Source organism: Lissotriton helveticus, chromosome 11 (assembly GCF_964261635.1).
Source record: "Lissotriton helveticus chromosome 11, aLisHel1.1, whole genome shotgun sequence".
Taxonomy (NCBI): Eukaryota; Metazoa; Chordata; class Amphibia; order Caudata; family Salamandridae; genus Lissotriton; species Lissotriton helveticus.
This window is the reverse complement of record NC_136072.1, coordinates 1,052,630,861-1,052,655,444: the sequence shown is the minus strand read 5'-3', so window position 1 is coordinate 1,052,655,444 and position 24,584 is coordinate 1,052,630,861. Positions and strand designations below refer to the sequence as shown.

The 24,584-nt window shown below is 43.9% G+C and overlaps 1 protein-coding gene across 4 annotated transcripts in view; it reads right to left on the bottom strand.

Moving 5' to 3' along the window:
* The window catches only part of MLXIP (MLX interacting protein), a 1,607,115-nt gene that overhangs the window by 601,989 nt on the left and 980,542 nt on the right, over positions 1 to 24,584 (bottom strand). For all 4 annotated transcript variants that reach the window (XR_013602573.1, XM_078667550.1, XM_078667551.1 and 1 more), the window contains one exon: positions 8,484 to 8,605. Coding sequence is in view for 3 of the 4 variants with exons in the window: in XM_078667550.1 (XP_078523676.1) it covers positions 8,484 to 8,605 (122 nt within the window). In the remaining variant the exon portion in view is untranslated. The remainder of the gene's footprint in view (positions 1 to 8,483; positions 8,606 to 24,584) is intronic.

Sequence of the window (24,584 nt, the reverse complement as noted above, 5' to 3'; positions counted from 1 at the left end):
CTTCTTCACCAGCGGCATCTTCGCTGAAGGTATCCTGGTTCCTAGGGTATGCATGGGTGGGGTGGCTCTCCAACCTTCCATCTTCCACAGGGTTTCTTCAGGGTCCTCTGGGAAGGGTTCTTCTTCTGAAAAACTGCAACCGGGACTTGTCCACTGACTTGTATTGTGCACGCGGTCATGTTCCCACTCTGCACACAGCCTCCGTGGGGTTCCTGGGTACTTATCTGGGGTGGTTCCCTGGGTCCCCAGCTCTTCTATGTCTTCTGGGTCCAGTCTCGACTTAGATCGTGGTTCGCATTCCACTTTATTAGTAAATGATTTGGTCTCCCCTGTAGACCACTGTGTATTTGTGCTACTTACGTGTTCTATTACTAAAGTATTGTGTGTATTGTAATTATATCTCTGGAAAGGAAATAATGCAATGTGTTAGTGAGTGTATATAATAAATACATATTTCTATAACTACACTGTGTGGTACTTTTACACAACCTACACAGTATGATTAGTACTGGTAAAACAAGCTGCTTTACACTCCTTCTGGACTAAGCCCGAAGGCTGCTCTCCACAGCTACCACTTAAAGAGATTTCTATGGTTGTCTAAGACTGTTAAAATCACCATAAGGGTTGTCTGGATTAGTGTAGGCTGCTACCCTTACATAAGTGAGCACCATATACTAACCCAGCCTCCTACAGCCCATGAACTCAATACAATCACTAAGAAACAAAAGTAAACAGTACGCGTTATCACTATCGTGATCACACTCCACATGTACATGTAAAACCAACATACGTGTGATCACACTCATGATCACCTACGATGCTAAAGGGAGGAATCACATGCTACATCATCTTCCCTTTCATAATGAAAAATAAGGATACAATTTATGTACATAAAAATCTTTAAACCTGACTGGCATAGAAACATTTTGTGCAGATTTGGAATGAATCTGCACGCTGGTATCAGGTGCGACAGAAGTAGAATCATTAGGAAACTCTGTAGAGACACCGTCATGTGTTACATCAGTAGAAATTCCTCCATCAACATTGGTAAAGCTTGAGGAAACTTGTGGTTGCACCATGTCTGAAGACAAATCACCATCTTTCAAGTTAAAACAGCTTTCAGGTTCCAATTTTGTTGTATTTACAAATGTGACATGCTTGCTCAGGTGTTAATTTGACTAGATCTCTGTTGCTCCACCACCCCCTTTTACCTTGCAAGCACACAGTACCATTGAAGGCTTTCTCAATCTGAATTGGTTCAGAGAATATAGATTCTCGCTTTTTAGGTTGAGCCTATAGCAGTGCATGCGCTGCTTGCTCGACCATAGTAAGTGGGTTTTCAAAGTGCTACCCACAGGGTTTTTCTGGCCTAATGCCTGCGTTCACGAGAGTGTGCACGTGCACAGCTGCCATCTGTGTTTTTTCTAATGGCCCCTTTGCTCGCACTCCCCCTCCCTTCTCGTCAGCTTTAATCAGGGTCCTTTGTTTGCACATACCCCTCCCTTGTCCCCCCGCTCTTCTCGTCACCTCTGCTTGCCATTACCGCCAGGCACGCACCACTTGCCTCCTTTTTTTCGACTATAGTAATTGGGTTTTCAAAGTGCTACCCACAGGGTTTTGCTGGCCTAAGTCCTGCGTTCACGAGAGCGTGCTCAGCTGCCATCAGGGTTTTTCTAATGGCTCCTTTGCTCGCACTCCCCCTTCCTTCTCATCAGCTTTAATCAGGCTCCTTTGTTTGCACTTCCCCCTCCCTTATCCCCCCGCCCTTCTCGTCACCTCTGCTTGCATTTACGCCACGCGCGCACCACTTGCCTCTTTTTTTTTAACTTGTTCTTATCTAGAAAGCATCTCTTGAGGGTGTATTCCTTTTCTCTCTCTTCTCTCTCCCTTGAACGCTTCTCTGCCCAACATATTGGAGATTAACAGGGTGTTCACTCAGTATTAACACAAATTTTATGGGGCAGAGGCAGCAGTTGCATTGGTGGACATGCTACAGTGCATAACGGATGTATCCCCCATTGCACTGAACACCGAAACGGAGCTCCTGGGGGCTGCCATCACCACTCAAGAGGTTAAGGGAGGGATTAAGGAATGCATTGCTGGGTTTTTGCAGTCTTAGTTGCCTTCATTGCTTGGACTGCGTGCACCTCGCTTTCATTCTCTGAGGTCATGGGAATCAGGCAAACAGCTCTCCGAGCTAGCTGTTGTTCTCCACAGCGGTGCCCCAACCCCCAGCCTCACGGGTCCTTTCTCACAGGCAGTGGCGGTAGGGGGCACGCCGCTCAGACAACATTGCTAGGTGTCTAGTGCCTCCCAGCTGCCACCGCCCTCACAATCAGTCGGCCCAGGGTCTCGGTCAGGCAGCAGTGATTTAAGCTCATGGCTAGCTCGCGCTCAACAAGCAGGTAGTCCCACCGGCCGCCTCCATCCATGCGCCTTTTGTCTCTCCTCCGGCAGCGAGTGGGAGGAGCACAAAGCACCCAACTCCACTCTTAGAGCCAGTTACATCTGAGGCCTCCCCACCGCTTCTCCCACAGCCCAGCCCTTCAGATGCAACTAACATCTTTCCTACAGCCACGCAACTGTAGTTGCCGCTTCCTAAAAGACACCATCCCTGCAGCAGCTCCCCGGCCTCACAACCCGCTACAGCCAGTGCCCCACATAGTCTCACTGCTTAGGGGGCCCTCAGACGGAGGGTCAGGCGTGCAATATGGAGATTAGGCATCTAGCGGTTGAGGAGCTCAGCTCGGCTGTGTCCTACTCCATCGCCATTGTGCTCCGTCCCCTGCCTGGAAATTTAGTTACTTAAGGAGTCTGGATTCAGAGACTTTGGGATCCTTTTAGGAACTGTTAGTGGAAACTGCCTAGTAACAGACCAATTCTTTACATATAGAAAGATAAATGCTGACATTAGACAAACCTAGGGCGAGGAAGACCGAGCATCACCTATGCATCCCACAGTGAGCAAGCTGCTTTCACTGGAGTTAGAGAGGAAGTTTGAGACACAGTTCTTCAGATCCCTACTGGTATGTCTGAAGTGTTTTTTGGTGGAGTTCCAGGGCATTAGGACAATTGACATACATAGGGAAATAAAGAGATAAACACCCAAAGTATCTAGGAATGTGCAGTTTAACTTCATATAACTCTGCTTTTTGCGTGGGACTTACCTTACCCAGAAGAAGATAGGAAAAATGTACTCTATCTATTAATACCTTTTGCTGGGTTGGCATGATGAAACAGATTTTTACTTCATGACATGGGCTCACCCAAAGTTAACAAAATACATGGGTTCCAATGTTTGAGTGTAACTGCTTCCCCATCCCGCCTGGGTCGACTGCCTGGTGGGTTGAGCGTCTGGATTAAGCTGTCGCTGGGTGGCCTTCAGAGGCAATAGTTACTTTTAGCTCAGATTTTCAAGCGGTCATTTGAGGGGGCTGTGACTTTACATTTCATACATTTTTATAATAACGATTTTGTAAGCACCTCTAACTTGAAGTTTCCCGTTCTTTGTGAGTTTATTAACTCCATGTTGGAGAATACATCACGTAAAAACTGCCAATTGCAGTTGTGTCTGGCAAGAGATTTCAACGTAAAACTTCTAAATCTAGGCTTAGCTGAGGGGTCACGAGTCTGTGGAGGGTCTGATCAGAGAGGGAGGAAGGTAGGGGCTTTCCTGGCAACGGCTAACTTGCATAATGTATGGGAGGTGGCTGGCACAGGTGACCTGATGTTGCCCACGTTTCAGGGTGGCTATAGTGCATCCATTATTGAATACATATTGATTTGCCATAATCTCCAAGATGCACTGGTTTATGGCACAATTATACATTTAGAATTTAGTGATCACAATCCCCTAACCGCCGCTCTGACCCAGTCACTCTGTAGGATACCTCCAACAGACACTAGGCTTTGCAAAGTGAAGGCATCCACTGACGGCACAACACTGTGTTGATGCATCATACCCTGGGGTCTACGGAAATCCCACCTACTGCCCTCTCTCTCACCCGGTGGTTCTCCGATACCCTCATCAGCCCCGATCTTCATACTCCACTGTTTCATCCGAATTTTTCTACCGGCCCTCGTGTTCTTTAAACCCTTCCCCTAACCTGTTTCGCAATTAACATTGTGTTTTTAAAAAAAACGTTTTTGTGGAACTTTTTCAAGTTGTCTTTTTACTTCTTTAATGTATATATCCCAAGCATCAGAAAGTCTTGCTGGAATTAACTGTGGAGAGGCTTGGCTGACTGGACGCTGGAAAAGCCCTGCATTAAACTCAATTAAGCAACAAGCCTTTTGGAAGCTAGACAAACAATCCTGGTAACCAGGTTTAGTCTTGGGCGCACTACTCTCAATGAGTCAAAGTTGACAAACACTTATTCATAAACTGTGCTGTAAAGGGAAGAAAGGTTGGTTACCATACAACCCAACAATACCCACTGCGTGGGCACCAAACAAACAAATTTATTATTCCTCCCTGAGCACTTTAGGGCAGATACACTTCAATAACCATCATTTGGTAATACGTTCCTATATAGATCTATATGTTTAGCATATAGGTACAGTCATGTATACACTATGTACAATACTACAATCAATCCTTGTAATCAAAAAATCATAATAAACACGATCCAGTATTAAATTCGTTTTAGTAGATCATATTTCCAAAGTAAGACCAAATCCAACAGAAGTTCTTCTTCCAAGTATGAAATAAAGTTCGAAATTTGTAATCAAGTCCTAGAAAATATGTCCAGTCAGATCCAAAAGGTATTTCTTCAGTAGTAAATATACAAATTTCAAAGCAGTAGACAAATTATCCAAAAGTGCAGCCAACACGTGTTTCGTCACACACAGGTCAGTGCTTAGGTAACTTCATCAGGGCTTATAAATCAGTCATCAATGTAATTCCTATAAAAAAGAGGGACCCCCTGAGTCTGGATATAGTTCCTAGGACAGGGCAACATTAGTATTAATACGGATATTTTTCCTAGGCCACAGAGCACCTGTCTAAAATCAGGTTACAATTACAGAAGGATAGGTAGCTACCTCAAAATATATTTAACAGACAATACAATTAAAGTATAAAAAACCTTTGGATTCAGGTATTCTATTCACGACAGCAAGTAAATGCGCAGCAATTTAGTAGTATGAGCCTGGTCTCACTTATACTTGTTATTTATTCCAGGCAGATCATCTGTAAACGTGCAAGCAATTTTTGTCCCTCATTGTGAAGCAGCTGTGACTTCCTTTTTGTCTCTTTCTTTTTTATCAGGTATATACTTTTATGTTTATTCAACATAGGTGGGCTTATAAGCCATTTCTCTGCACATAGAATGGGATTGTATATTTATCCATTAAATCGTTCCTGCAGATTCATCATCCCTTGAGGCTCAGTTCTTTACCTGTAACTGAAATATCATCATGCTTTTGCCTTCTTGCAATTCATCTTGTTAGAATCAGGTATTTATATAATCAATCTAGAGGCTACCTTTTATCTTTGGAAGTGACGTTAATAAACAGGTTAGTCCCCAATTAAACCAGGACGCTCATGTCGCTTTTTATTTAATCTTTTTAGTATCCATAGATAACCTTTACCCTGAGCTTCAAGAATTGTCAAATATACAAACAGCCCTTTGGCTGTACAGGTAAGACTCCATCTCTCTAGGCTTTTTGAATCTTTTGGGTAACATTCACTCTTTACTTGATCTTTGCACATCTACTTGTCTTCTTTTCCTTTTTTTATTAATTCACTCTTCATTATATCCATCTTCGGACACATTAATTGTTTCTCCACTGGTCTCCAAATTGTTTGGATGAGACGTTTATATAAATACGTTAGGTGTTACGTTGTTTAGGGTATTATCACATGAATCTTGGTTGGAAGTCTAATTTCTTATTGCACCATCAGTCGCTACCTCATGTATTGTAATTGTATCATTGTGTGTTTCTGAAGTACTTATATTGTTTTTTAGAAACATCTTGGTTCTCTCCTGAAGAAGGCGACTTTTCGCCGAAACGCAGGTTGAGATTGTCACCATTTACATTGACATTGTTGAATATCTTTGTTTGAAATTTCTTAGTTATGTACATTTATATGTCTTTTTAACAAGAATATGTTTTACAAATTGTGTTGTAAGTGGACAAAGTTGTAATTTTTTATATTGTCCCCTTTTTAAATCATTTGTGTATATTTTTCTATGTTTTTCTTCCATTTTTTAACAAAATAATAAATGGTGTTTTTTATACTTTAATTGTATTGTCTGTTAAATATATTTTGAGATAGCTACCTATTCTTCTGTAATTGTAACCTGATTTTAGACAGGTGCTCTGTGGCCTAGGAAAAATATCCGTATTATTACTATCAATGTAATTCCTGACATCACTTGTCGCAAGTTCATGGTACATCCAGTCCTCTTAATTCTCACGTTGTCCTGATTTCCAAATGTATAATCCTTTAAGTATCCAATTCAAGTATATGTAATCTGTAAATCACATTAGACGAGTGTGTCTCATAAACACTGTCACAATTCTTCTTGTAAATGTCTGTCACGTATATGTGATCACGTTAGACGAGTTTGTCTCCTTAGGCATTGCCACATTTCTTCCGCGTTCAGAACTTCTGTTGGATTTGGTCTTACTTTGGAAATATGATCTACTAAAACGAATTTAATACTGGATCGTGTTTATTATGATTTTTTAATTACAAGGATTGAATGTAGTATTGTACATAGTGTATACATGACTGTACCTATATGCTAAACATATAGATCTATATAGGAACTTATTACCAAATGATGGTTATTTAAGTGTATCTGCCCTAAAGTGCTCAGGGAGGAATAATAATTTTGAAAATTAAGCCTTTTGGAAGGACTGATAGTGGAATGCAGACAGGCGCGCAACGCCCATTGGACTCAAAGAGCTTCACTCTGTGACCCCGGCCCCCCCCCCGATCCTCTATCCTCTATCAAACCACTGTTGGCTTTTGCTGCACATGCTCCTTTAGACACACTGTAATTATCTCTGCGTTTAGAATCAGCCTGGTAAGTCGCTTACAAGCATTCGCAAAACTAAAAAGTCTCATCTTTGCGAGATCTGTAAGCGTTACCATTTTGTTTATCCATGTTGTACAGCAGCACAACCTCTGTGCTGCATGTCTGAAAAGGAAAAGAAAAGCACTATGATGCGGCCATAATGTTTTTTTAGGTCTCAGCACAGTGCAGCTATGTGTTAAGCGAAAGACATCTCAGGAAGTTTCAGAAAGTTGACCTGGGAATGCATTCTGCCCTTCGCTTGCCATTGGCTTGATAACTAATTCTTTCTCGCTGGCTTTATTTTCTTGAGGTTCAGTTCATCCCGCCCGATGAGAAAACTGTGTATCACTGTATTCTTCCACAAAATCGTATTCTTTATGAGGATGTCTGAGTGATTAGTATCCCTTCGGGGAGCCAACTTTTATTGCACTGGCTCAGAGTCTGTTTTGGTGATTAGTGTTTTTTGTTTCTGCAGTTCGCCTTACTGATAGCCATGGCCTAATGTTATACCACAGGCGCTGACTGAATAAGCGCTCAGGTCTACACACACGACGTCAAGACACTTCCCATATATATCACGTGACAACTCAACATTCTTCCAACCAGGCACTCCTTAGGACATAGAGTACTATTTATCCGAGAACAAAATACAATTACCAAAGCTCCAGTCCTGGCTTTAATTTAAAAACTATAGCTGCCTAGTGTATTGGTGCCATTGTACAAACTGAAGCGAGTAATGTACCTATCTATTTCCATGGCATCTGCACACTCTGTTTCCACTCCTGGGTTATTACAGACATGTAAACAACACATTAATTGTAAACATGATGTACTAATTACATTGAGCTGGCTGTTAACTCTTGGAGTGAACCAACGCTACACTTCCCAGAATGCCCTGATTAGCTTTTTCCTAGTGAGGTATGTATGCTTCCACGTGGATGCTGAAGGTTTCCTTACAGGAAGTCTCTGAATTCCTTCGATAAAGAGTAGTAAAAGTATATCTTAGGATTCTTATTAGACAATCCAGCATTGCTCTTATTGGAGTTTCTATACGTAAATAAGATGGTCTACTGTAAGGTTACCAGACAACTCTTTATGTCATGTGACGGCATCTGGAAACCGTCCCGTGAGTTAATTAAACAAGCATTGGCATAGCCAATAGGTTTCGCTTTGGGGACCTTATAAGTATTTAGTTAGTAAACAGCACGCATGATCACGCTCCACATGTACATGTAAAACCAACATGCGCGTGATCACGCTCATGATCACCTAAGATAGTGAAGAGGGGAATCACACACTACAAATGTACAAAGCAAGGCTAGGTTAAGGCTGCCATGCTTGGCGGTTAAGCCACGCCAACCACCAAACAAATAAAGTTGTTAAAGAGCAGGTTTTAGAAATTCAAACAATTACAACAAAACATTTAAATATTTTTGTTTAATAATCTGTTCTTACCCTTCTAGTTCCAGCAGGAGCGATTGCAACATTAGATTTGGCAATATTTTGAGTTAAAATACCATCTTTTTGTACATGCGCTGGGGATACAATCAGAGCACCTGGTTGTCCCTGACAGGCAGCTGCAAAGTAAGTATAGAACTAGTCAATCTCAGATGGGTACATCAGGAATGTTATATAGATACAAAGGTAAATAATTATTTACTTATCTGCGACTATGGAAGTACACCAAAATTTCCTTGGTGGTGGTGATGAAAACTATGAGCCATGTGGTGCTATGCAGTTACCATAATTGCATGATTCAAGGACTCATTAGTAAATGGGTACTAAAACATTGTTCACAACTTTTTGATTTCCAGGGTGTGCAATACCAGGTCAGTCCACTATAACTCACGTATCGATTTCAGAAGTGAGATTTTAGAATTATTCAAGGGTGGACTATCTCCACAAGGATAATCTCCAGTGACTGTAGGGTTGGTTTCCCATGTAAGTGCAGTCTTTATTTAATGATCAAAATATTGATATTTAATGCAAACCATAAACTCAACAAATAGAAAAGCGCATTCGCAAGATGGTGACCAGCTGATATGGCTGGCCAAACACCAACCTGCTTCCCATGGCTTCATGTGCTGACCATAGTAGCAAATCTTCTGATCTCCTCCATCACTATTCTTCTTCTTCTTGAGTAGGCCCCCACAATCCTGCTACAGTTATGAGGTTCTATGCTGCCCATAGCATTTCATGACTTTCATCCTCACAAGGTTATCTGTCAGGAAGGCTCCATGTTTTGCCCCCGAAATTCTACTGCCAAGGGCGACGGTAATTAGCTTCAGCTGGTGCAGAGGGTATGATGTGCTAGGTCACAAGCAAAGGCAGCTCTATTGACTGCCAATCCACACACTGCGCACTCTAGATAATTCAGATCAGCGAACAAAATTCATAAAATTATAGCATGATGATGTTCCACTACTTTCTATGATATACAAGATTCTGATCTGATGTATGCTCCATGCACTCTCAAAGAAACAATGACATACAACACCCAATTGGTATCAAAAGTCCTAATCCTTGAAACGGAATTCTCTGTTTTGTAGCTGTCAGAGAGGAGTAGGAGGAGACAGAGGACCGATACATAACCCTAACCTTTTTAAGGATGAATAACTTGTTCCAAAATCTCTGGATCTTATTGGGACTGCTGCCTTAAACTGGTGGCCATACTATCCAAATGTACGGTATTGCCTGTTGAACTTCTAAGGAGATGCTAGTCCTAAAGGGATTAGAGTACCATGGATTTGTTTAAAAATTTCTAAGGATGTGTTCATCTTCTCATAGAAAAGATGTTGGTCATTATATGACATGCGGATAAATTATGACTGCATGTCATCTCAGAAAAAAGTTGTCCTCACTCATGTATGCCTCTAGAAAGCAATCCTACGTTTCACCAAGCAAACCCCCGAATCCACTGTATCTAAACTACTTTGATTTGTATTTCTTGAGGCACTCCAACCATCTTAAAGTAGCTCTTTAAATATGTTGTTGCTGGCACTATTACTGTACTTTTTTTGCAACGTTACCAGTGCTCGAGGATAAGGAACAGTTCCTTACGGGAAACTCCTGTTCTTTTGTAGGGGTATTTCCATGATAAGTCGTAAGCACTTGAATAGTCCCGCCTACGTGCCAGGATCCCGGAGCACTTCTTTAGATAGACCTTTTTAAGTGGATACTTTTCGCCGTTCTTCAGGAAGGCCTGCAAAGACACTTAAGAGATAGAAAAGACAATAATACAGCCTAACTAAATAGGCTACAATGGCCACAACTTCATCTTGAAGTGAAAAAGATAGCCAGTATACTATGTTTTGTGCAATTTTTTATGGTGTTTAACACACAGAAAACTCCCCTTCACAAAACTCCTTTTTTCATGATAGAGATGAAAGGATGGGACAGATTTGCCCCATAGGCTGCCATTATATGTCTTAATCTAAATGTTGAGCCTTTAAGAAAACTCCACAGACCACCAGTATCCCATGATGCACAGCCAGTGGCAGTTACTTCAGTTCTTTTTGAAGGCAATGAGAAGTGAATGCCTATTCTGTATAATGGATACGTCTGTCTATTCCACCAGGCAGGAGGGAGGGTTGCTTATGACTTATCATAGAAATATCCCTACAAGAGAACTGGAGTTTCAGGTAAGAAACTATTCCTTCTCTTGTACAGGATTTTCATGTATAGTCATAAGAGCTTAAATAGACTAGCAAGCCCATCCCTATATAACAGATGCGGTGGAAGAGACAGAGAATTGAACTGCAAGTTTAAGCAAAGAGGTTCCGAAGGGAAGCCTGCCCTACTTGAGCATCTGCCTTGGTATCAAAGTCCAGGCAGTAGTGTCTTGTGAATGTATGGACTGACTTCCAGGTAGCAGCCTTACAAATCTCCGAAATGGGTATATTATGAAGCAAGGCCGCAGTAGCTGCCTTTCCTCTTGTGGAGTGAGCCCTAGACTTACCAGCAAGGGATTTGTTAGCTTTGTGGTAACAGAGTAAAATACAAATGACAATCCATCTGGAAATGGATTGTTTAGAAGTCTCTAGACCTTTACAGCCATAGTTTATAAACCACTGATCCGCTCTCCTTATATCCTTAGTTTTGTCCAGATAGAATTTTAAAACCCTCCTTACATCCAGGAAATGAAGCGATCTCTCCACTGGAGAAGATGGATGCTGGAAAAAGTAGGCAAGGAAATAGTTTGGTTCACACGGAAATCCGAAATTACCTTAGGGAGGAATTTCGGATGAATCCTCATAACCACTTTGGATGTATGGAAAACTGTGTCCGGTTCTTGACCGCAAAGCGCCTGGATTTCGCTAAATCTGAGGGCGGAAGTGATAGCCACAAGGAAAGCTGTCTTCCAAGACAGATACTGAAGAGTAGCCTTATGAATGGGTTCAAAGGGCATTAGCCGAGAAAGAACCACTTTAAGCACCCGAGGAGGGGAAGGAATTCTAATGGGAGGAAAAAACCCTTTTCAAACCCTCAAAGAAATCTTCAATGAGAGGAATTCTGAAACAGGAAGTTTGTGAGGGGCAATTCCTGTAAGCAGTTAGGGCTGCCAAGTGAACCTTAATTGAAGAAAATTGGAGGTCAGATTGTGGTAGATGAAGCAAGTATGGAAGGATGACATCTTCCTGGCAAGTGGTAAGTTCCTCATTCTTCAATGAGCACCAAATACAGAATCTCTTCCATTCATGAGCATAAGAGTAGCGTGTGGATGGCTGCTTAGCTTCCTTAAGAATGTCCATGAGTTGGCTTTCGAGTGTGTCGTATCCTGGTGCATTGCGCTGTTCCCGACTTCTCTCCGGGCTGGCCTGTTTGTTCACTCTGGTACTTTGATTGCCCGACCCTACACCACATGGACTGGGCTATATTTGTGATTATGGCTGGGTGGGTCTACGTGGATTAGTGGTACTATGATTTCTTTTGGTGTTACACGGGGGTCTTTCATCTTAATTGTGTGACTTGAGGAGCTGAGCGGCAACTGTTATCCTGTTTATGTTGGCAGCATTGAGACTTTGGTAATAACTCTGTTGTAATTGAAATGCCACGCGGCGGTGGGGGGGGGGGGCCGGGGGCCCGTACTGGGGACCCTCCCAAGTTTTCTTCTTTCCCCTATCGTGGGGGATTTTCGTTAACTTTTCTCCTTTTCCTTTTCTTTCTGTTTTTGTGTAGATTATTGTCTCTTTCTTCTTCCATCTTCTTCCTTCTAGATTTCGGGTTTTTGATATTGGGCGATAGGCACGCTGCTAGGGGGGTAGGCCGTAGCCGTATGCAGGTGTGCAGGGTGGGGGGATGGGGGCGGGGTATTATTGTTTTTGTTTCTTTTCTGTTCCTACGGCCTTTTTATTTGTGTCATACTTGCTTTTCTTTAACTTTTTTCTTCTTCTTCTTTTCTTCCCGGGATCTGAGTTGAGGTAACTCTCCGTGTGTTTTGCTAGTTCAGATAATAAGGGTAGATGTCTTTCCAATGCTTTACGTTACAGCGGACATACACTGATTCGATGGGCTAAATATACTGTTTATTGTTTATCCTGATTATGTACACCAGCACTAATATCTTATCTACAGTAGTCCTGACTGTGAATATCCTGTCTTATGAATGTCCCTTGACCTGTTCTGGTTTCATTGTACGGCATCAGATCCTGTTCTTTCTTTAATTTTAAAAGAAACCTTCTTTAATCCTGTTACCAAGATGGTACGAATATTCTTCTGAGTTACGTCAGAGCATTTGGGAGGCGAACTTCTGTATTTTTATGGCTTAATTGATTTGATTTGACCGCCTCTGTTCTGTTGGGCGACCGTGATGGTTTGTAGGCCCGAGACTGTAACTGACTTAAGTAACAATAAAGGTTTACAAAAAAAAAAAAAGAATGTCCATGCAGTTTTGAGGTAAGTTCAAGTGTCCATACTGCACTAGCTCAGGAGCCATGCTGCCAAATTCAAAGAGGAGAGGTTGGGGTGCACCATCTGTCCTCCAAACTTCGTTAGTAAGTGTGGTTTGCATGGCAGCGTGAGATGTGGACGGATAGACTGGTGAAGGATGTATGCAAACCACCATTGACATAGCCATTCCGGGGCTATGAGAATCGTCTTGACCCGTGATTGAGAGAGCCTGATGAGAACTGGAGGGATCAGGGGAACTGGAGGAAAGGCGTAGAGAAATCTGCCTGGCCAGTTGATCCATAGGGCATTCCCCAGGGTTCCCGGTTGGTAGAACCTGGAGGCAAAGCTTTGGCATTTGCTGGTTGCGGCAGTGGCGACTAAATTGACCTCCAGAGTACCCCTTTTTCGAATATATCTCGTACCACGTCATCGTTTAAGACCCACTCATGATTTTCCTAAAGGAGCCTGCTTAGAGAGTCTGCATTTTGAACACCTGGGAGGTGAGTTGCTGTTATGGTCAGGTTTCTGGCTAGAAGCCACTTCCAGATTGTCTGGGCTTCCCGAGATAATGGTCCGGATCTTGAGCCTCCCTGCTTGCTGAGGTAGAATATTGTTGTTGTATTGTCCGTCAGTACAAGCAGGGAGCTGGCACCGAATGATGGCTGAAAAGCTTTCAGAGCCAAATTAACTGCTCGTAGCTCTAGCAGATTGATAAGTAAGTGGATTCTTTGTGTGACCATTTGCCATGAATTTGAAGGTGATCTGTAGGGGCTCCCCATCCCAGGAGAGAGGCATCAGTGACTATAGTTTGAGCAGGTATATCCTTGTGAAAAGGAGTCCCTCGTAGGAGATTGGTGGGCGAACACCACCATTTGATGGACCGGAGGACATGTTGAGACAGTTGAATCCGGTTTTCCCAATCTCCTGTTCGCTGGTCCCATTGGTCTTCCAGACATTCCTGCAGGGGTCTCATGTGCAGATGTGCATTCGGTGTGAAGAATTTGCAAGACCCCAAGGAGCACAGAAGAGAGGAGACCTTCCTCACAGTCGGGTGCGACATTGTCATGAGCCCCTGAGCCTTTGGAAGGATTGATAAGTGTCTCGCCACTGAAGGATACACGTTTGCCGTGCGAGTATCAATGGATGCTCCCAGATATTGTAGGCACTGTACAGGAGTCGAGGTAGACTTCGTTTGATTCACGTGAAGTCCCACCCGAAGGAGAAGGTCGGATTGAAATGTACTTGAGCCTCCTGACACGAGCATGCCTAGATCAGCCAATCGTCTGGATAAGAGTAGACAAACACTTTGTTTTTCCTCAGATGGGCAGCTACCACCATCATGCACTTGGAGAAGTTGTGGGTGCTGACTTCTGGCTGTAAATGAAGTACACAGTATTGGTCGTGGTTGTTCCCACTGCAAACCTCAAGAACTTGCAATGTTTTTTATGATGGGGATGTGGAAGTATGTGTCTTATAGGTCTATTGCACATAACCAATCCCCTCGATGTAGTTGAGGATTGATTTGGTGTAATGTTAACATCCGGAATCTTCCTCTCCAAATCCATTTGTTGGCCTTCCTTAGATCAAGAATGGGTCTGAACTCGTTCTTGTCTTTCTTTTTGAAGAGAAAGAATCTTGAATACCGCCCTTTGCCTCGTTGTACCAAAGGAACAGGTTCTACTGCCTGTTTTTGTAAGAGAATTTCACTTCTGCTTGTAATTGTGATAGGTGGAATCTTGACTGTTTCGGAGGCACTGATGGTGGAGGGCTGATGAATCGTAGAGCATATCCATTGCACACAATATTCAGAACCCAACTGTCTTGTGTGATTCTTTGCCACTCTGCCAAGAAATGTTGAATGCTTCCCCCTACCGGAGTGGGTAACAGAAGAGGGGGAAAGACAGGATTCAGGGCTTGGAACCAGTAGGACTCTTGCCTCATTGTGAAGGTTGTTGTCCTGACCTTCCTCTTGGTTGTCGATTTTGATAAGGTTGGTAGGATTGTTGATACGATTGCTGTGGACCTGACTGTCGACCTTGATACCACCGAGGGGTTTGAACCCTCTGTGTTGAATATTGGCGCGAGAAAGGATGGAAAGAATTTTGTTGATATTTGGGTCTTTCTAGACCAACAGCTTTTAATGTCTCCATCTCCACTTTCATTCGGGCCATCTCCTCGTCTGCATGAGAGCCGAAAAGTGTAGTACCTGAGAACGGAAGATTCAGGATGCGCTGTTGTGCTTCAGGCTTCAGTGAAGTCAAGAGAAGCCATAAGTTGCATCTGAGTGCCACTCAGTGAAAATATACATGTGCAGCCAGAAGAGATGTGTCTGCAGCAGTGCTAATTACTTGGTTAGATACCATAAGTCCTTCCATTAAGATCTTGTTAAAATCCTCTCTTATCTCTAGGTAGATGTTCCGCAAATTGTTGGAGCGACTCCCACAGTGCTCGGTCATATCTATCGAACAGAGCTGTGGCACTAGCAGCTTTGATGGAAGTCGCAGCTGTGTTGCACACTTTCCTTCACATTGAATCCATCTTACGGGTCTCTTTGTCAGGTGGAACTGCAAATGTTGGAGCCGAAGTATGTTGCTTTTTAGTTGCCACCACAATGACCGAATCTGGGGCTGGATCCGTCCATAAGAATGTGGGATCCTGTTCAGGAGCACAATACTTCTTTTACAGCCTGGATGGAGCTGGATTAATGGAAGAGGGTGTTAGAAAAAGCTCCATTGCCAGTTCCAACAGGCACGGCACCAGAGGAAGCAAGGGATGATATGCTTGTCAGTGTTGAAGAGTCTCGAACATAACAGAAGTTGATGGCGTCGGAGTGGACATTGGAATGTTCAATTTGGAAACCCTCCGCACCAAAACTTCTTGAAAGGTAGAAATATTGTCAATTGGTGAAATCCTTTGAGGAGGAGAGTCAGATAAAGTAGGAGAATATCTTCCTGTACATATAGAGGAATTGTCCCTGGTGTGTCTAGAGCACGATCTACCAGGGTAGTGTCGGCGGTGGGAACGAGTAGAGGAGCGTCTATGGCTGCGAGGACGATCCCTCTTGTGAGACTTAGACCTTGGCCTTCGTGGTGTAGGAGGAGGCGGAGTAGTAGGCGGAGGAGGAGGTGTAGTAGGCTGAGGAGGCGGCAATGTAGGTGGGCTAGGTTGATCATCTGAAAGATGAGGCGGAGACTGAGTAGGTGATATGGTCCTAGATGGAGAGTATGTTTGGGAATTCTCCAAATCCAAAGAGTAGATTAGTCTCCTCTTTTTCCGAGCCTTCTTGAGTAAAGAAGGAGCTGCAGATTCCACAGGAGACCCATCTTTCCCCCTCAAAGTCGATCTACTTGTCGACGGCGACCATCGACGTCGTCTCGCAAGAGAACCTCCTCTCGATGTCGACTGCAGACTTCTCGAAGTCGACCGAGTCCGTGATCAACAGTGTTTTCTCGAGGTCGATCGACGGTGGCTTGGCAAATTTGATTGACGGTGACGTTGGCATACCACCGCCGTTGAAGATCTTCTCCTTGACGTTGTGACTCCTCTCGACGTTGTCGCCTTTGACGTCGACCGGTGCCGTTTTTCAGCGCATTTTCTACTGGAGAGTGTCCCCCCCCCCCTCCCCTCTCCCCCCCTGAGGCTGAAGACAGAGCCCTGGTAGAGGACTGACCCTCTCCTCGCCCTGAAGTCAACATGATGACTGGACCTGCTGTTTTCTTCATTCTTCTGCTCCTTGAAGTCGAATCTTCTCTTCTCCCTGTCAAGCAGGGAGCGCCTGGAAAAGGTTTTACAGATGGAACAGGAATCAGGAACGTGAGTAGCAGGCAGGCAAATAATGCACACTCTATGCGGGTCAGTTTTGGCCTTCTTCCTTCAACAGTCTGGACACTTATCAAAAAGAGAAGGCATTTTTTAATGAAACTGTGGTAAAAAGACAGAAAAAGGTAGAGAAAGGCCAAAGACGTAGAGCAAAATTCTGAAGAGATTTTTGAAGAAAAAAAACAAATTTGGTAGAGCTAAATGCTTCAAGGTCCTGATAGCAGGAGCCAGAAAAAAGAACTGAAGCAACTTCCACTGGCTGTGCATCATGGAATACTGGTGTTCCCTGGAGTTTTCCTAAAGGCATAGCGTCTCGTTTAAGACATATAATGGAAGCCTATGGGGCTACTGTGTCTTATCCTTTCATCTCTATCATGAAAAAAAGGAGTTTTGTGAATGGGAGTTATCTGTGTGTTAAACACCATAAAAAATAGCAGAAAACATAGTATACAGGCTATCTTTTTCACTTCAAGATGAAGTTGTAGCCATTGTAGCCTATCTAGTCTTTTCTATATCTTAAGTGCCTTTGTAGGCCTTCCTGAAGAAAGGCGAAAAATATCCACTCAAGAAAATATATCTAAAGAAGTGCTCCGGGTTTCCGGCACGTGGGCGGGACTATTGAAGTGCTTATGACTATACATGGAAATCCCCAAGAGAAATATTTTTTCAGTGAAACAAATGGCATTCTTTTGGGCTTGATATGGCAGTCTGCCAGGATAAGAATCGGAATTCATAAGCTCCAAAGTCAACTATTAGAGGGAAGGTTGAGGGGCCCTGAATTATGAGCTGTATAATACAGCGGTGCAGCTACAGTGGTCAATGCGCTGGATAACAGACACCACTCACCCAGGGAGGGACCACTTGTTAAGGATGTTGCAGAGCAAAAAGAATCTTGGAATGGCTATTACATTTGTGAAACAAGCCGACCATCAGATATAACCTTGCAGTGGTGCCTAGAAAGTGCTGGCACTGCTACTTACATAAACAAGCATTTGCAATGCAATAGGTCTCTCATTTACACAAGTTTAAACTATTGGCATTGTAAATGACAATGCCTTTTATTTATGTTTTAAAAACATAAACAAAAATAAAAGGCATTGTCATTTACAATGTCAATAGCTCAAACTCGTGTAAATGGGAACCTATTGCATTGTAAATTCTTGTTATGAATGTTAATACCAAAGAGTGCGGATTGGCACAGTTGAGTCCAAACTCAACAGCGGTAGCAGGGAACTTTGGTCTCCATTTGTCATGATAGACATTTTCTGCACATGGATCAAGGAGTCAGATGCACTCATTACGAGTGCCACCTGAATACAGCTTTGGCAGGAAACAGGAAGTAGGTATCAGAAGGCCCAGCTCATACCACTGGCAGATCCATGTTAAATATTCAAGAATCTTCCCACTGCAAAAATGTCCAGAATTACATGTGGAAATCCCTGTGCTAACTCTAGTTGTTGCTAGTTTTTTTCTTCAAATTATGTCACAATTCCTAGGGCTCTATAGGGAGTAACTTGAAATACCCCCCTAAAACTTTAATTCTGCAATTACGGTAACCCTTGGTCTTGATAACAGCCCAGTTACCGCAGCAATTCCAATGGATGCCTTGATGGTTTACTTCCAACAGCACCAGGACAGTGAGGACATGTGTGGACCAGTGGAATGATGGAACAGCCGACTGAAGCTGAACTCGGACAAGACGGAGGTCCTCATCCTCGGATCCACTGCCTCAGCCTGAGACGACTCCTGGTGGCCGTCCATGCTAGGAACAGCACCTACCCCCACCAACCACGCACGCAACCTGGGAATCATCCTCGACTACTCCCTCACCATGTCAAAACAGATCAATGCCATCTCCTCCTCCTGCTACAACACCCTTCGCATGCTCCGCAGGATCTACAAGTGGATCCCAACCGGAACAAGAAGAACTGTGACCCAGGCCCTCGTTAGCAGCAGGCTGGATTACGGCAACGCACTCTACGCAGGCATCCCGGCCAAACACCTGCAACGACTGTAACGCATTCAAAACGCCTCCGCCCGACTGATCCTCGACATTCCTCGCCGCAACCACATCACCCCCACCTGCGAGATCTTCACTGGCTCCCCGTCGAGAAGAGGATCACGTTCAAGCTCCTCACCCACGCACACAAGTCCCTCCACAACACTGGACCAGCCTACCTCAACGACCGACTCAACTTCTACATCCCCACCCGCCAGCTCCGCTCCGCCAACCTCGCCCTCGCCGCAGTCCCCCGCAATACCACGTGTGACCTCCAGCGGCAGATCATTCTCCTTCCTAGCCGCCAAGACCTTGAATACCCTCCCCACCCACCTATGGCAGACAAAAGACCTCCTCACCTTCAGAAGACTCCTCAAGATCTGGCTCTTCGAGCAGTAGCAGCCCCCCCCTTCCCTCAGCGCCTTGAGACCCTCGCGGGTAAGTAGCGCGCTTTATAAGTATATTGATTGATTGGAATTCCATGGGTACCCGGGCTATCCAGCATGCATGGCAAATCAATCAAACCCATTACAAGCTGATCGGCGTGCAGTGATTTGACTCATTAAACAGCATAAGCGCATATTAATGCATGCTGTTTTCTCGGGAATCAATGACCTGCTCACTGGGCTCAGCGAGGCCCCTGCTAGGTCTGGAGACAGCAAGAAACCAGCACTGTTCATCACCCCTGAGCTGAACGCCCCCGTTGCCATACCTCACTCACCGGGTTGCCTCCTGTTTGCCAGCTTTTAGCAGTGCTGCCACTCCATGAAGTACAGTCCGGCAGAAGTCCATGACAGGAGGCAAGCGAGCAGCAGCTTGGGTCGGGTCATGGTCAGTTAGTGATTGTGGCTCATGTGATTTCTCTCTCCGAGCTGTAGCACCCTGTGGGTGAGTAAGGGTATCTGGGACTGCCCTTTAAAGGGGCAGTCGGAAATATACGGAGCCCTAAAGGAGCTTACCCATAAATCCTCTGGTCTAAGTAAAAAAAAGAAAAAGAAAAAAAAAACACATTGTCCCAGAAGCGGGCGTTGCACTCGGTATTACATCAAAAAACTCAAATAAAATAAACCGAGTGTGCTGTCCCTGATGCGAGCGCCGCGCTCGGTATTACATTTACGGGAGCACTACCTCCCTAGTGCTGCTGACGGAGCCCCACCCACCCTTTAGAACGCCCGCACCGCGGCGGAAAAACCGCTGCAGTTAAGGCTTTAACACAAGCATCTCTTCAGAATTTGATCCCAATAACATTTGCATCGCGCTTTCACTTTAAAGGCAAACGGAAAACAAATAGTGCTACCGAACAATAAAAGAGACAATGTAACACCGCAAGTAAAAGATCCAGTCCTGATGGGCGGTCCCAAAAGGAGACAGGGCAGTAAAAAGGAGGGACTAAGAAGCATCATTATCAATTCAAAGCCAGCATTTACCATGGACGATGACGCCTGCCAATGAAAAATATGGGTGGAGCTTCCACACCACTTCTAAAAAAATACCCTAATACAGCATGCCTCACAAAGCGAGCAGCGCATGCGCTGCAATGCTAGGCGACACCTAAAAAGGGCAGCTCGCCCATATGCACCACAGCTACAAATGGGTGCTACTGGAGATGAAAAAGGTCATGCTGACACATGATAGGCAACTGTGGGTGGGGGCCAGAGTGATCTGTGTCAGGGACATGTATGAGGAGGGCACTTTGCTCACATTTCAGGATGTATGTGAAACTTAAAAGATACCAGCAGGTCACTTCCTTACATATAATGCCATGTTGAGTGTCATGGACCGGAGGTGGGGACGGGAGCGAAGGGTATGTGCTATTTTAGGACCCCTACAGGGCATGCTAATATACGGGAAAGGAGTGGGGCAATCACTGTGCTATACACCCTTATTGAATACTCAACAATCCGTTCTAGGTATGCGAGTTAGGAACAGATGGACAGCCGATATGGGGAGGGTGATTACGGATGAGCAATGGAACAGGGATTTGAAACAGGTTAAGAAAATCTCCAGATACACACAATTTAATTTTTACATAAGACCTATCTCACCGCAAGAAGACACATACATCGCATGTTCGAGGGTACAGTGTCGGGAGTGTCCAAGATCACATCAGCTTGATGCAGGTTCCTACTATATGGTGTAGGATTGCACGGTTATAGCTCGGACGTGGGTGGAAGAAATGGAGATTATCTCTAAGTTAGTGCGTCGGGCAGTCGCCACCATGCCTGAACTGTGCCTGTTGTGTTTTGATGTCAAGACCAAAAATGATAGACTCCTGTGCAGATTTGTTTATCAGGCTCTTATACTCTTCAAATGCTGCAGCACCATGGTGTGGAAAGCCACTGGTGCCCCCAAACATTGTGTCACGGTTGCAAGATATTCATAAATGGGCTTAGGTTGAATCTAATTTCCTCACACTGGCCTGTAAGCAGGTGGCCAGAGGCCCGGTAGGGTTAGTTTTCTGTGCAAAGCTTGAGGCTGCCTTGAGAATGTACACATTGAGCCAAAAATAGGTAGCCTTGTTCATGCAAGGTTGTCTGCTCGGTACTAGAATCAAATCATTTTACTGTTGGTTCCACACCGACAACTATGCAGAGGCAAACAAACTGTAGTTGTCGGTGGATCATTCACTGTTGAACTCAAAAACTGATTAAACCTCGGCACATAATCACCCAGTCCCAGAAACACCTCTGTATCTGATGTTTGGGTCTGGTCTTTTTCCATTTCTCATTCTTAAGTTTTTCATTATACCAGTTTTTGCAAGTGTTAACTAATTGAGCATTAGACTAAATGTACGGAATCAGGCCAATGTGTTGCCTACCCTTGGTTGAGCAAGTAATTCTGTAGACTGTTCGATTCTAATGGTAACTCTCACTATTTTAATACTCTACTGGTTGTACGTTCCAAAAACCAAATAAAGAACCAAGGCATGAGAGGCAGACTCCTTCCCCTTTGCACATGCATGCAAAATTATTTTTCAAGGGCAGGCAGTGCTCTGGGAGCACTGCCTGCCTTTAAAAAAATGAAACTAAAACGTTACAATTTTTTTTTAAATGCATCCCGTTTTTCTTTAAGGAAAACGGGCTGCATTTTTTTTTTTAAACTGCTTTATTTAAAAGCAGTCTGAGACATGGTGGTCTGCAGAGCCCAGCAGGCCACCATCCCTGGGAGGGCCTGTCATTCCTAATAGGCTCGCAAATTGTGAGAGGCTCATTAATATTAATGAGCCTCGCAATTTGCGACCCTAATCGGAATTGCAAACAGTGTTAAACACATTGTTGTATATTTGATGTTGATACTCGCAATTTGTCGCAAATTGTGAGGCGCAAAATCAAATAGTTGTACATCTGGCACAAAGTGATTTGCCCAGAATCGCAGGATGTTGAGCGTCTCTGCCGAGACACGAACCCTGTTCCCCAGCTCTGAGGTCGATCATTCTAGTCGATGAGATGCCAGATCTATGGATTACCTCTTTGAAGGCCTCAATTTTTTCAGCAGAAACTCTTGGCATGAAGAAACAAATCAAAAACGAATAGTCTAAATCACAGAAACTGGCTCAGATACGAGTTTTCACTCTTTTATTCTGACATTTTGAATGTAGGAGTATTTTTATTTGTTTCTTGTTCCCCATTTCTGAGAAAGGAGAACTGGACTTTTAACCCGTTTGCTGCTTCGAACGTTCAGCGCCAGTGCTGAACGTTCGAAGAAACGGGTGCGGCCGCGTCGGCCGTTGGACGTGCACAGCACCAGGGAGGTAGCTCGCGTGACGTCCAACTGCCGACGGCAGCAGCAAAGGGGTTAAAGAACCCCTAAACCTGGAAATAGTTTTGGACTTTTCCTTCACAGTGTGGCCTCACTTTCTCAGAGGACTTTTGTTAATATTGGTTAGCAGAGGTCATATGACATCGGGACATGCTCATTCCCCAAAGGTCATCCGCTGATGAAGTCACACAAGGTTTTAAATCCTAATATTTAGGCAGTGACTTATCACAAAAATACAGAAAAGAAAAAAAAACATGTTGAGAAACAGCTGAGAAAAATTTCAATAGTTATGCATAAGTATGGTTGTGGAAAAAAAGAAAGGGACAACAGTTGTGCATAATGCCATATAAGCAGCTGGCACGTTATTTCTGTGGCATCACATGATGTCACTGTCAACTCCTAACAGACACATATGGTGCTTGTGAATATATATGACTAAAGAAACATTTCTGTATAAATCCTAACCAGGGAAGGGGTTCAAGTAAGGAATCAGCAATTTTCAAGAACATAGGGCGGTTTTTAGTGTGAGCAAATGGGTCTTTGACCTGTTTGGGAACGCTAAATAGCATGAGCCCATGTACAAACAGTCTTTTGCAAGTTGCAAATAAATTGCGACTCGTAAAATACTGTTTTGCGACTCGGTATTCGGAAGGGGCGTTCCCTTCCAAATAATGGCTCCATAGCCATGTACGAAAGTTTTGCGACCACAATTACGGTTACGAAAATACTCGCAAATTACCACCTACTTCAAGTAGGTGGTAATGCATTCACAAATGGGAAGGGGTCCCCAGTAACAGTAAAATAGCAGTACTAAGCTTTAAACTTAAATCTCTTTAAAATTCATTAGTGTTCAGTAACCAGTTAACATCATTTTAAAACATCCAAACTTCAGCCAATCAGAGCATGGACCCAGAGTATCCATATCCTTCAGGGCCACCATACCTCAGATTTTGAGCTCTAGTGCAATTAGGGGAATAATGGAGGTATGGATTGGTGAACCTGAAAGGGGAGGAAGGAGGGCCACATGTGAATCTATACAATACATCAATACTAGAGAACCACAGTGCACAGATAAGTAACTTGTTTTTTCTCCAGTAGATTCACATGCTTGAATCAGAATAGTAAGCAGTTTTTAAGTAAAAAAGGAGGCGAGAAAAAGGTGAACCATCCCACCATGCAGCCCAAAACTGAGAATAATGATCAAAAGCAGACAATGTAAATGTAGAAAGAGAGACAACCACCAAAAACTGTTGTATAGGAGACAAGAATAGACCATAACAAAAAATGGCATATCTTATGCAAATAGTCGTGGTAGGGCTGCTTGTCCAACCCCTAGGTCTGCCTACCACCCTGCAGATGTCGGGTAAAGACACTCCGGCAAACAAGGACGAGGACGCTGCCACCTTCCAGGTGGAATGAGCTGTGACTTTCGACGTAAGCAGGCATCTTGCTTTCTCATGGCAGAAGAGTATAGTCGAGAAGAACTAATGCGCAAAAATGCTTGTGTCAAGGCCTGACCCATTGAAGGTGATGAATAGCTGGTGGATTTACAGAAAACCTTTGTTCTTTGCAAGTAAAACTGTAAACAACGTTTACTGTCCATAGAATGGAGGGCTCTCTCTGCAGGCGTAGATAGAGTGAGAATAAAAAGGAAGGTAGAACCACTTGCTCGTTTAGATGAAACGTGGACGGCACCTTGGGGATGAAAGAAGGATTAGGGAGAAATACCTGGTGAAACTGCAGGTAAGGCTCCGTTGCGGTGAAGGATTGGATCTCACTAATGCGTCTAGCAGACGTGATGGCCAAAAGATAAGCCACCTTCCATGAAAGGTATTTTCAATCGCATTTGTGAATTGGCTCAAAAAGGAGACCTCATAAGTTATGACAAGTCAATGTTCAGCTGCCAGAGAACTGGAGGAAGCCTTATCGGTGGGTAGGCCCTAAAGAGACCCCTCAAACTCTTTCACCAGCCTGTTTGACCACAAGGACGAGTTGCCAGAACGTGGCCTGTATCTGGAAATTGCCGCCAGGTGCACTCTAATTGACGAATGGGATAGGTCAGCATTGGTGAGACACAGCAAAATGTCCTC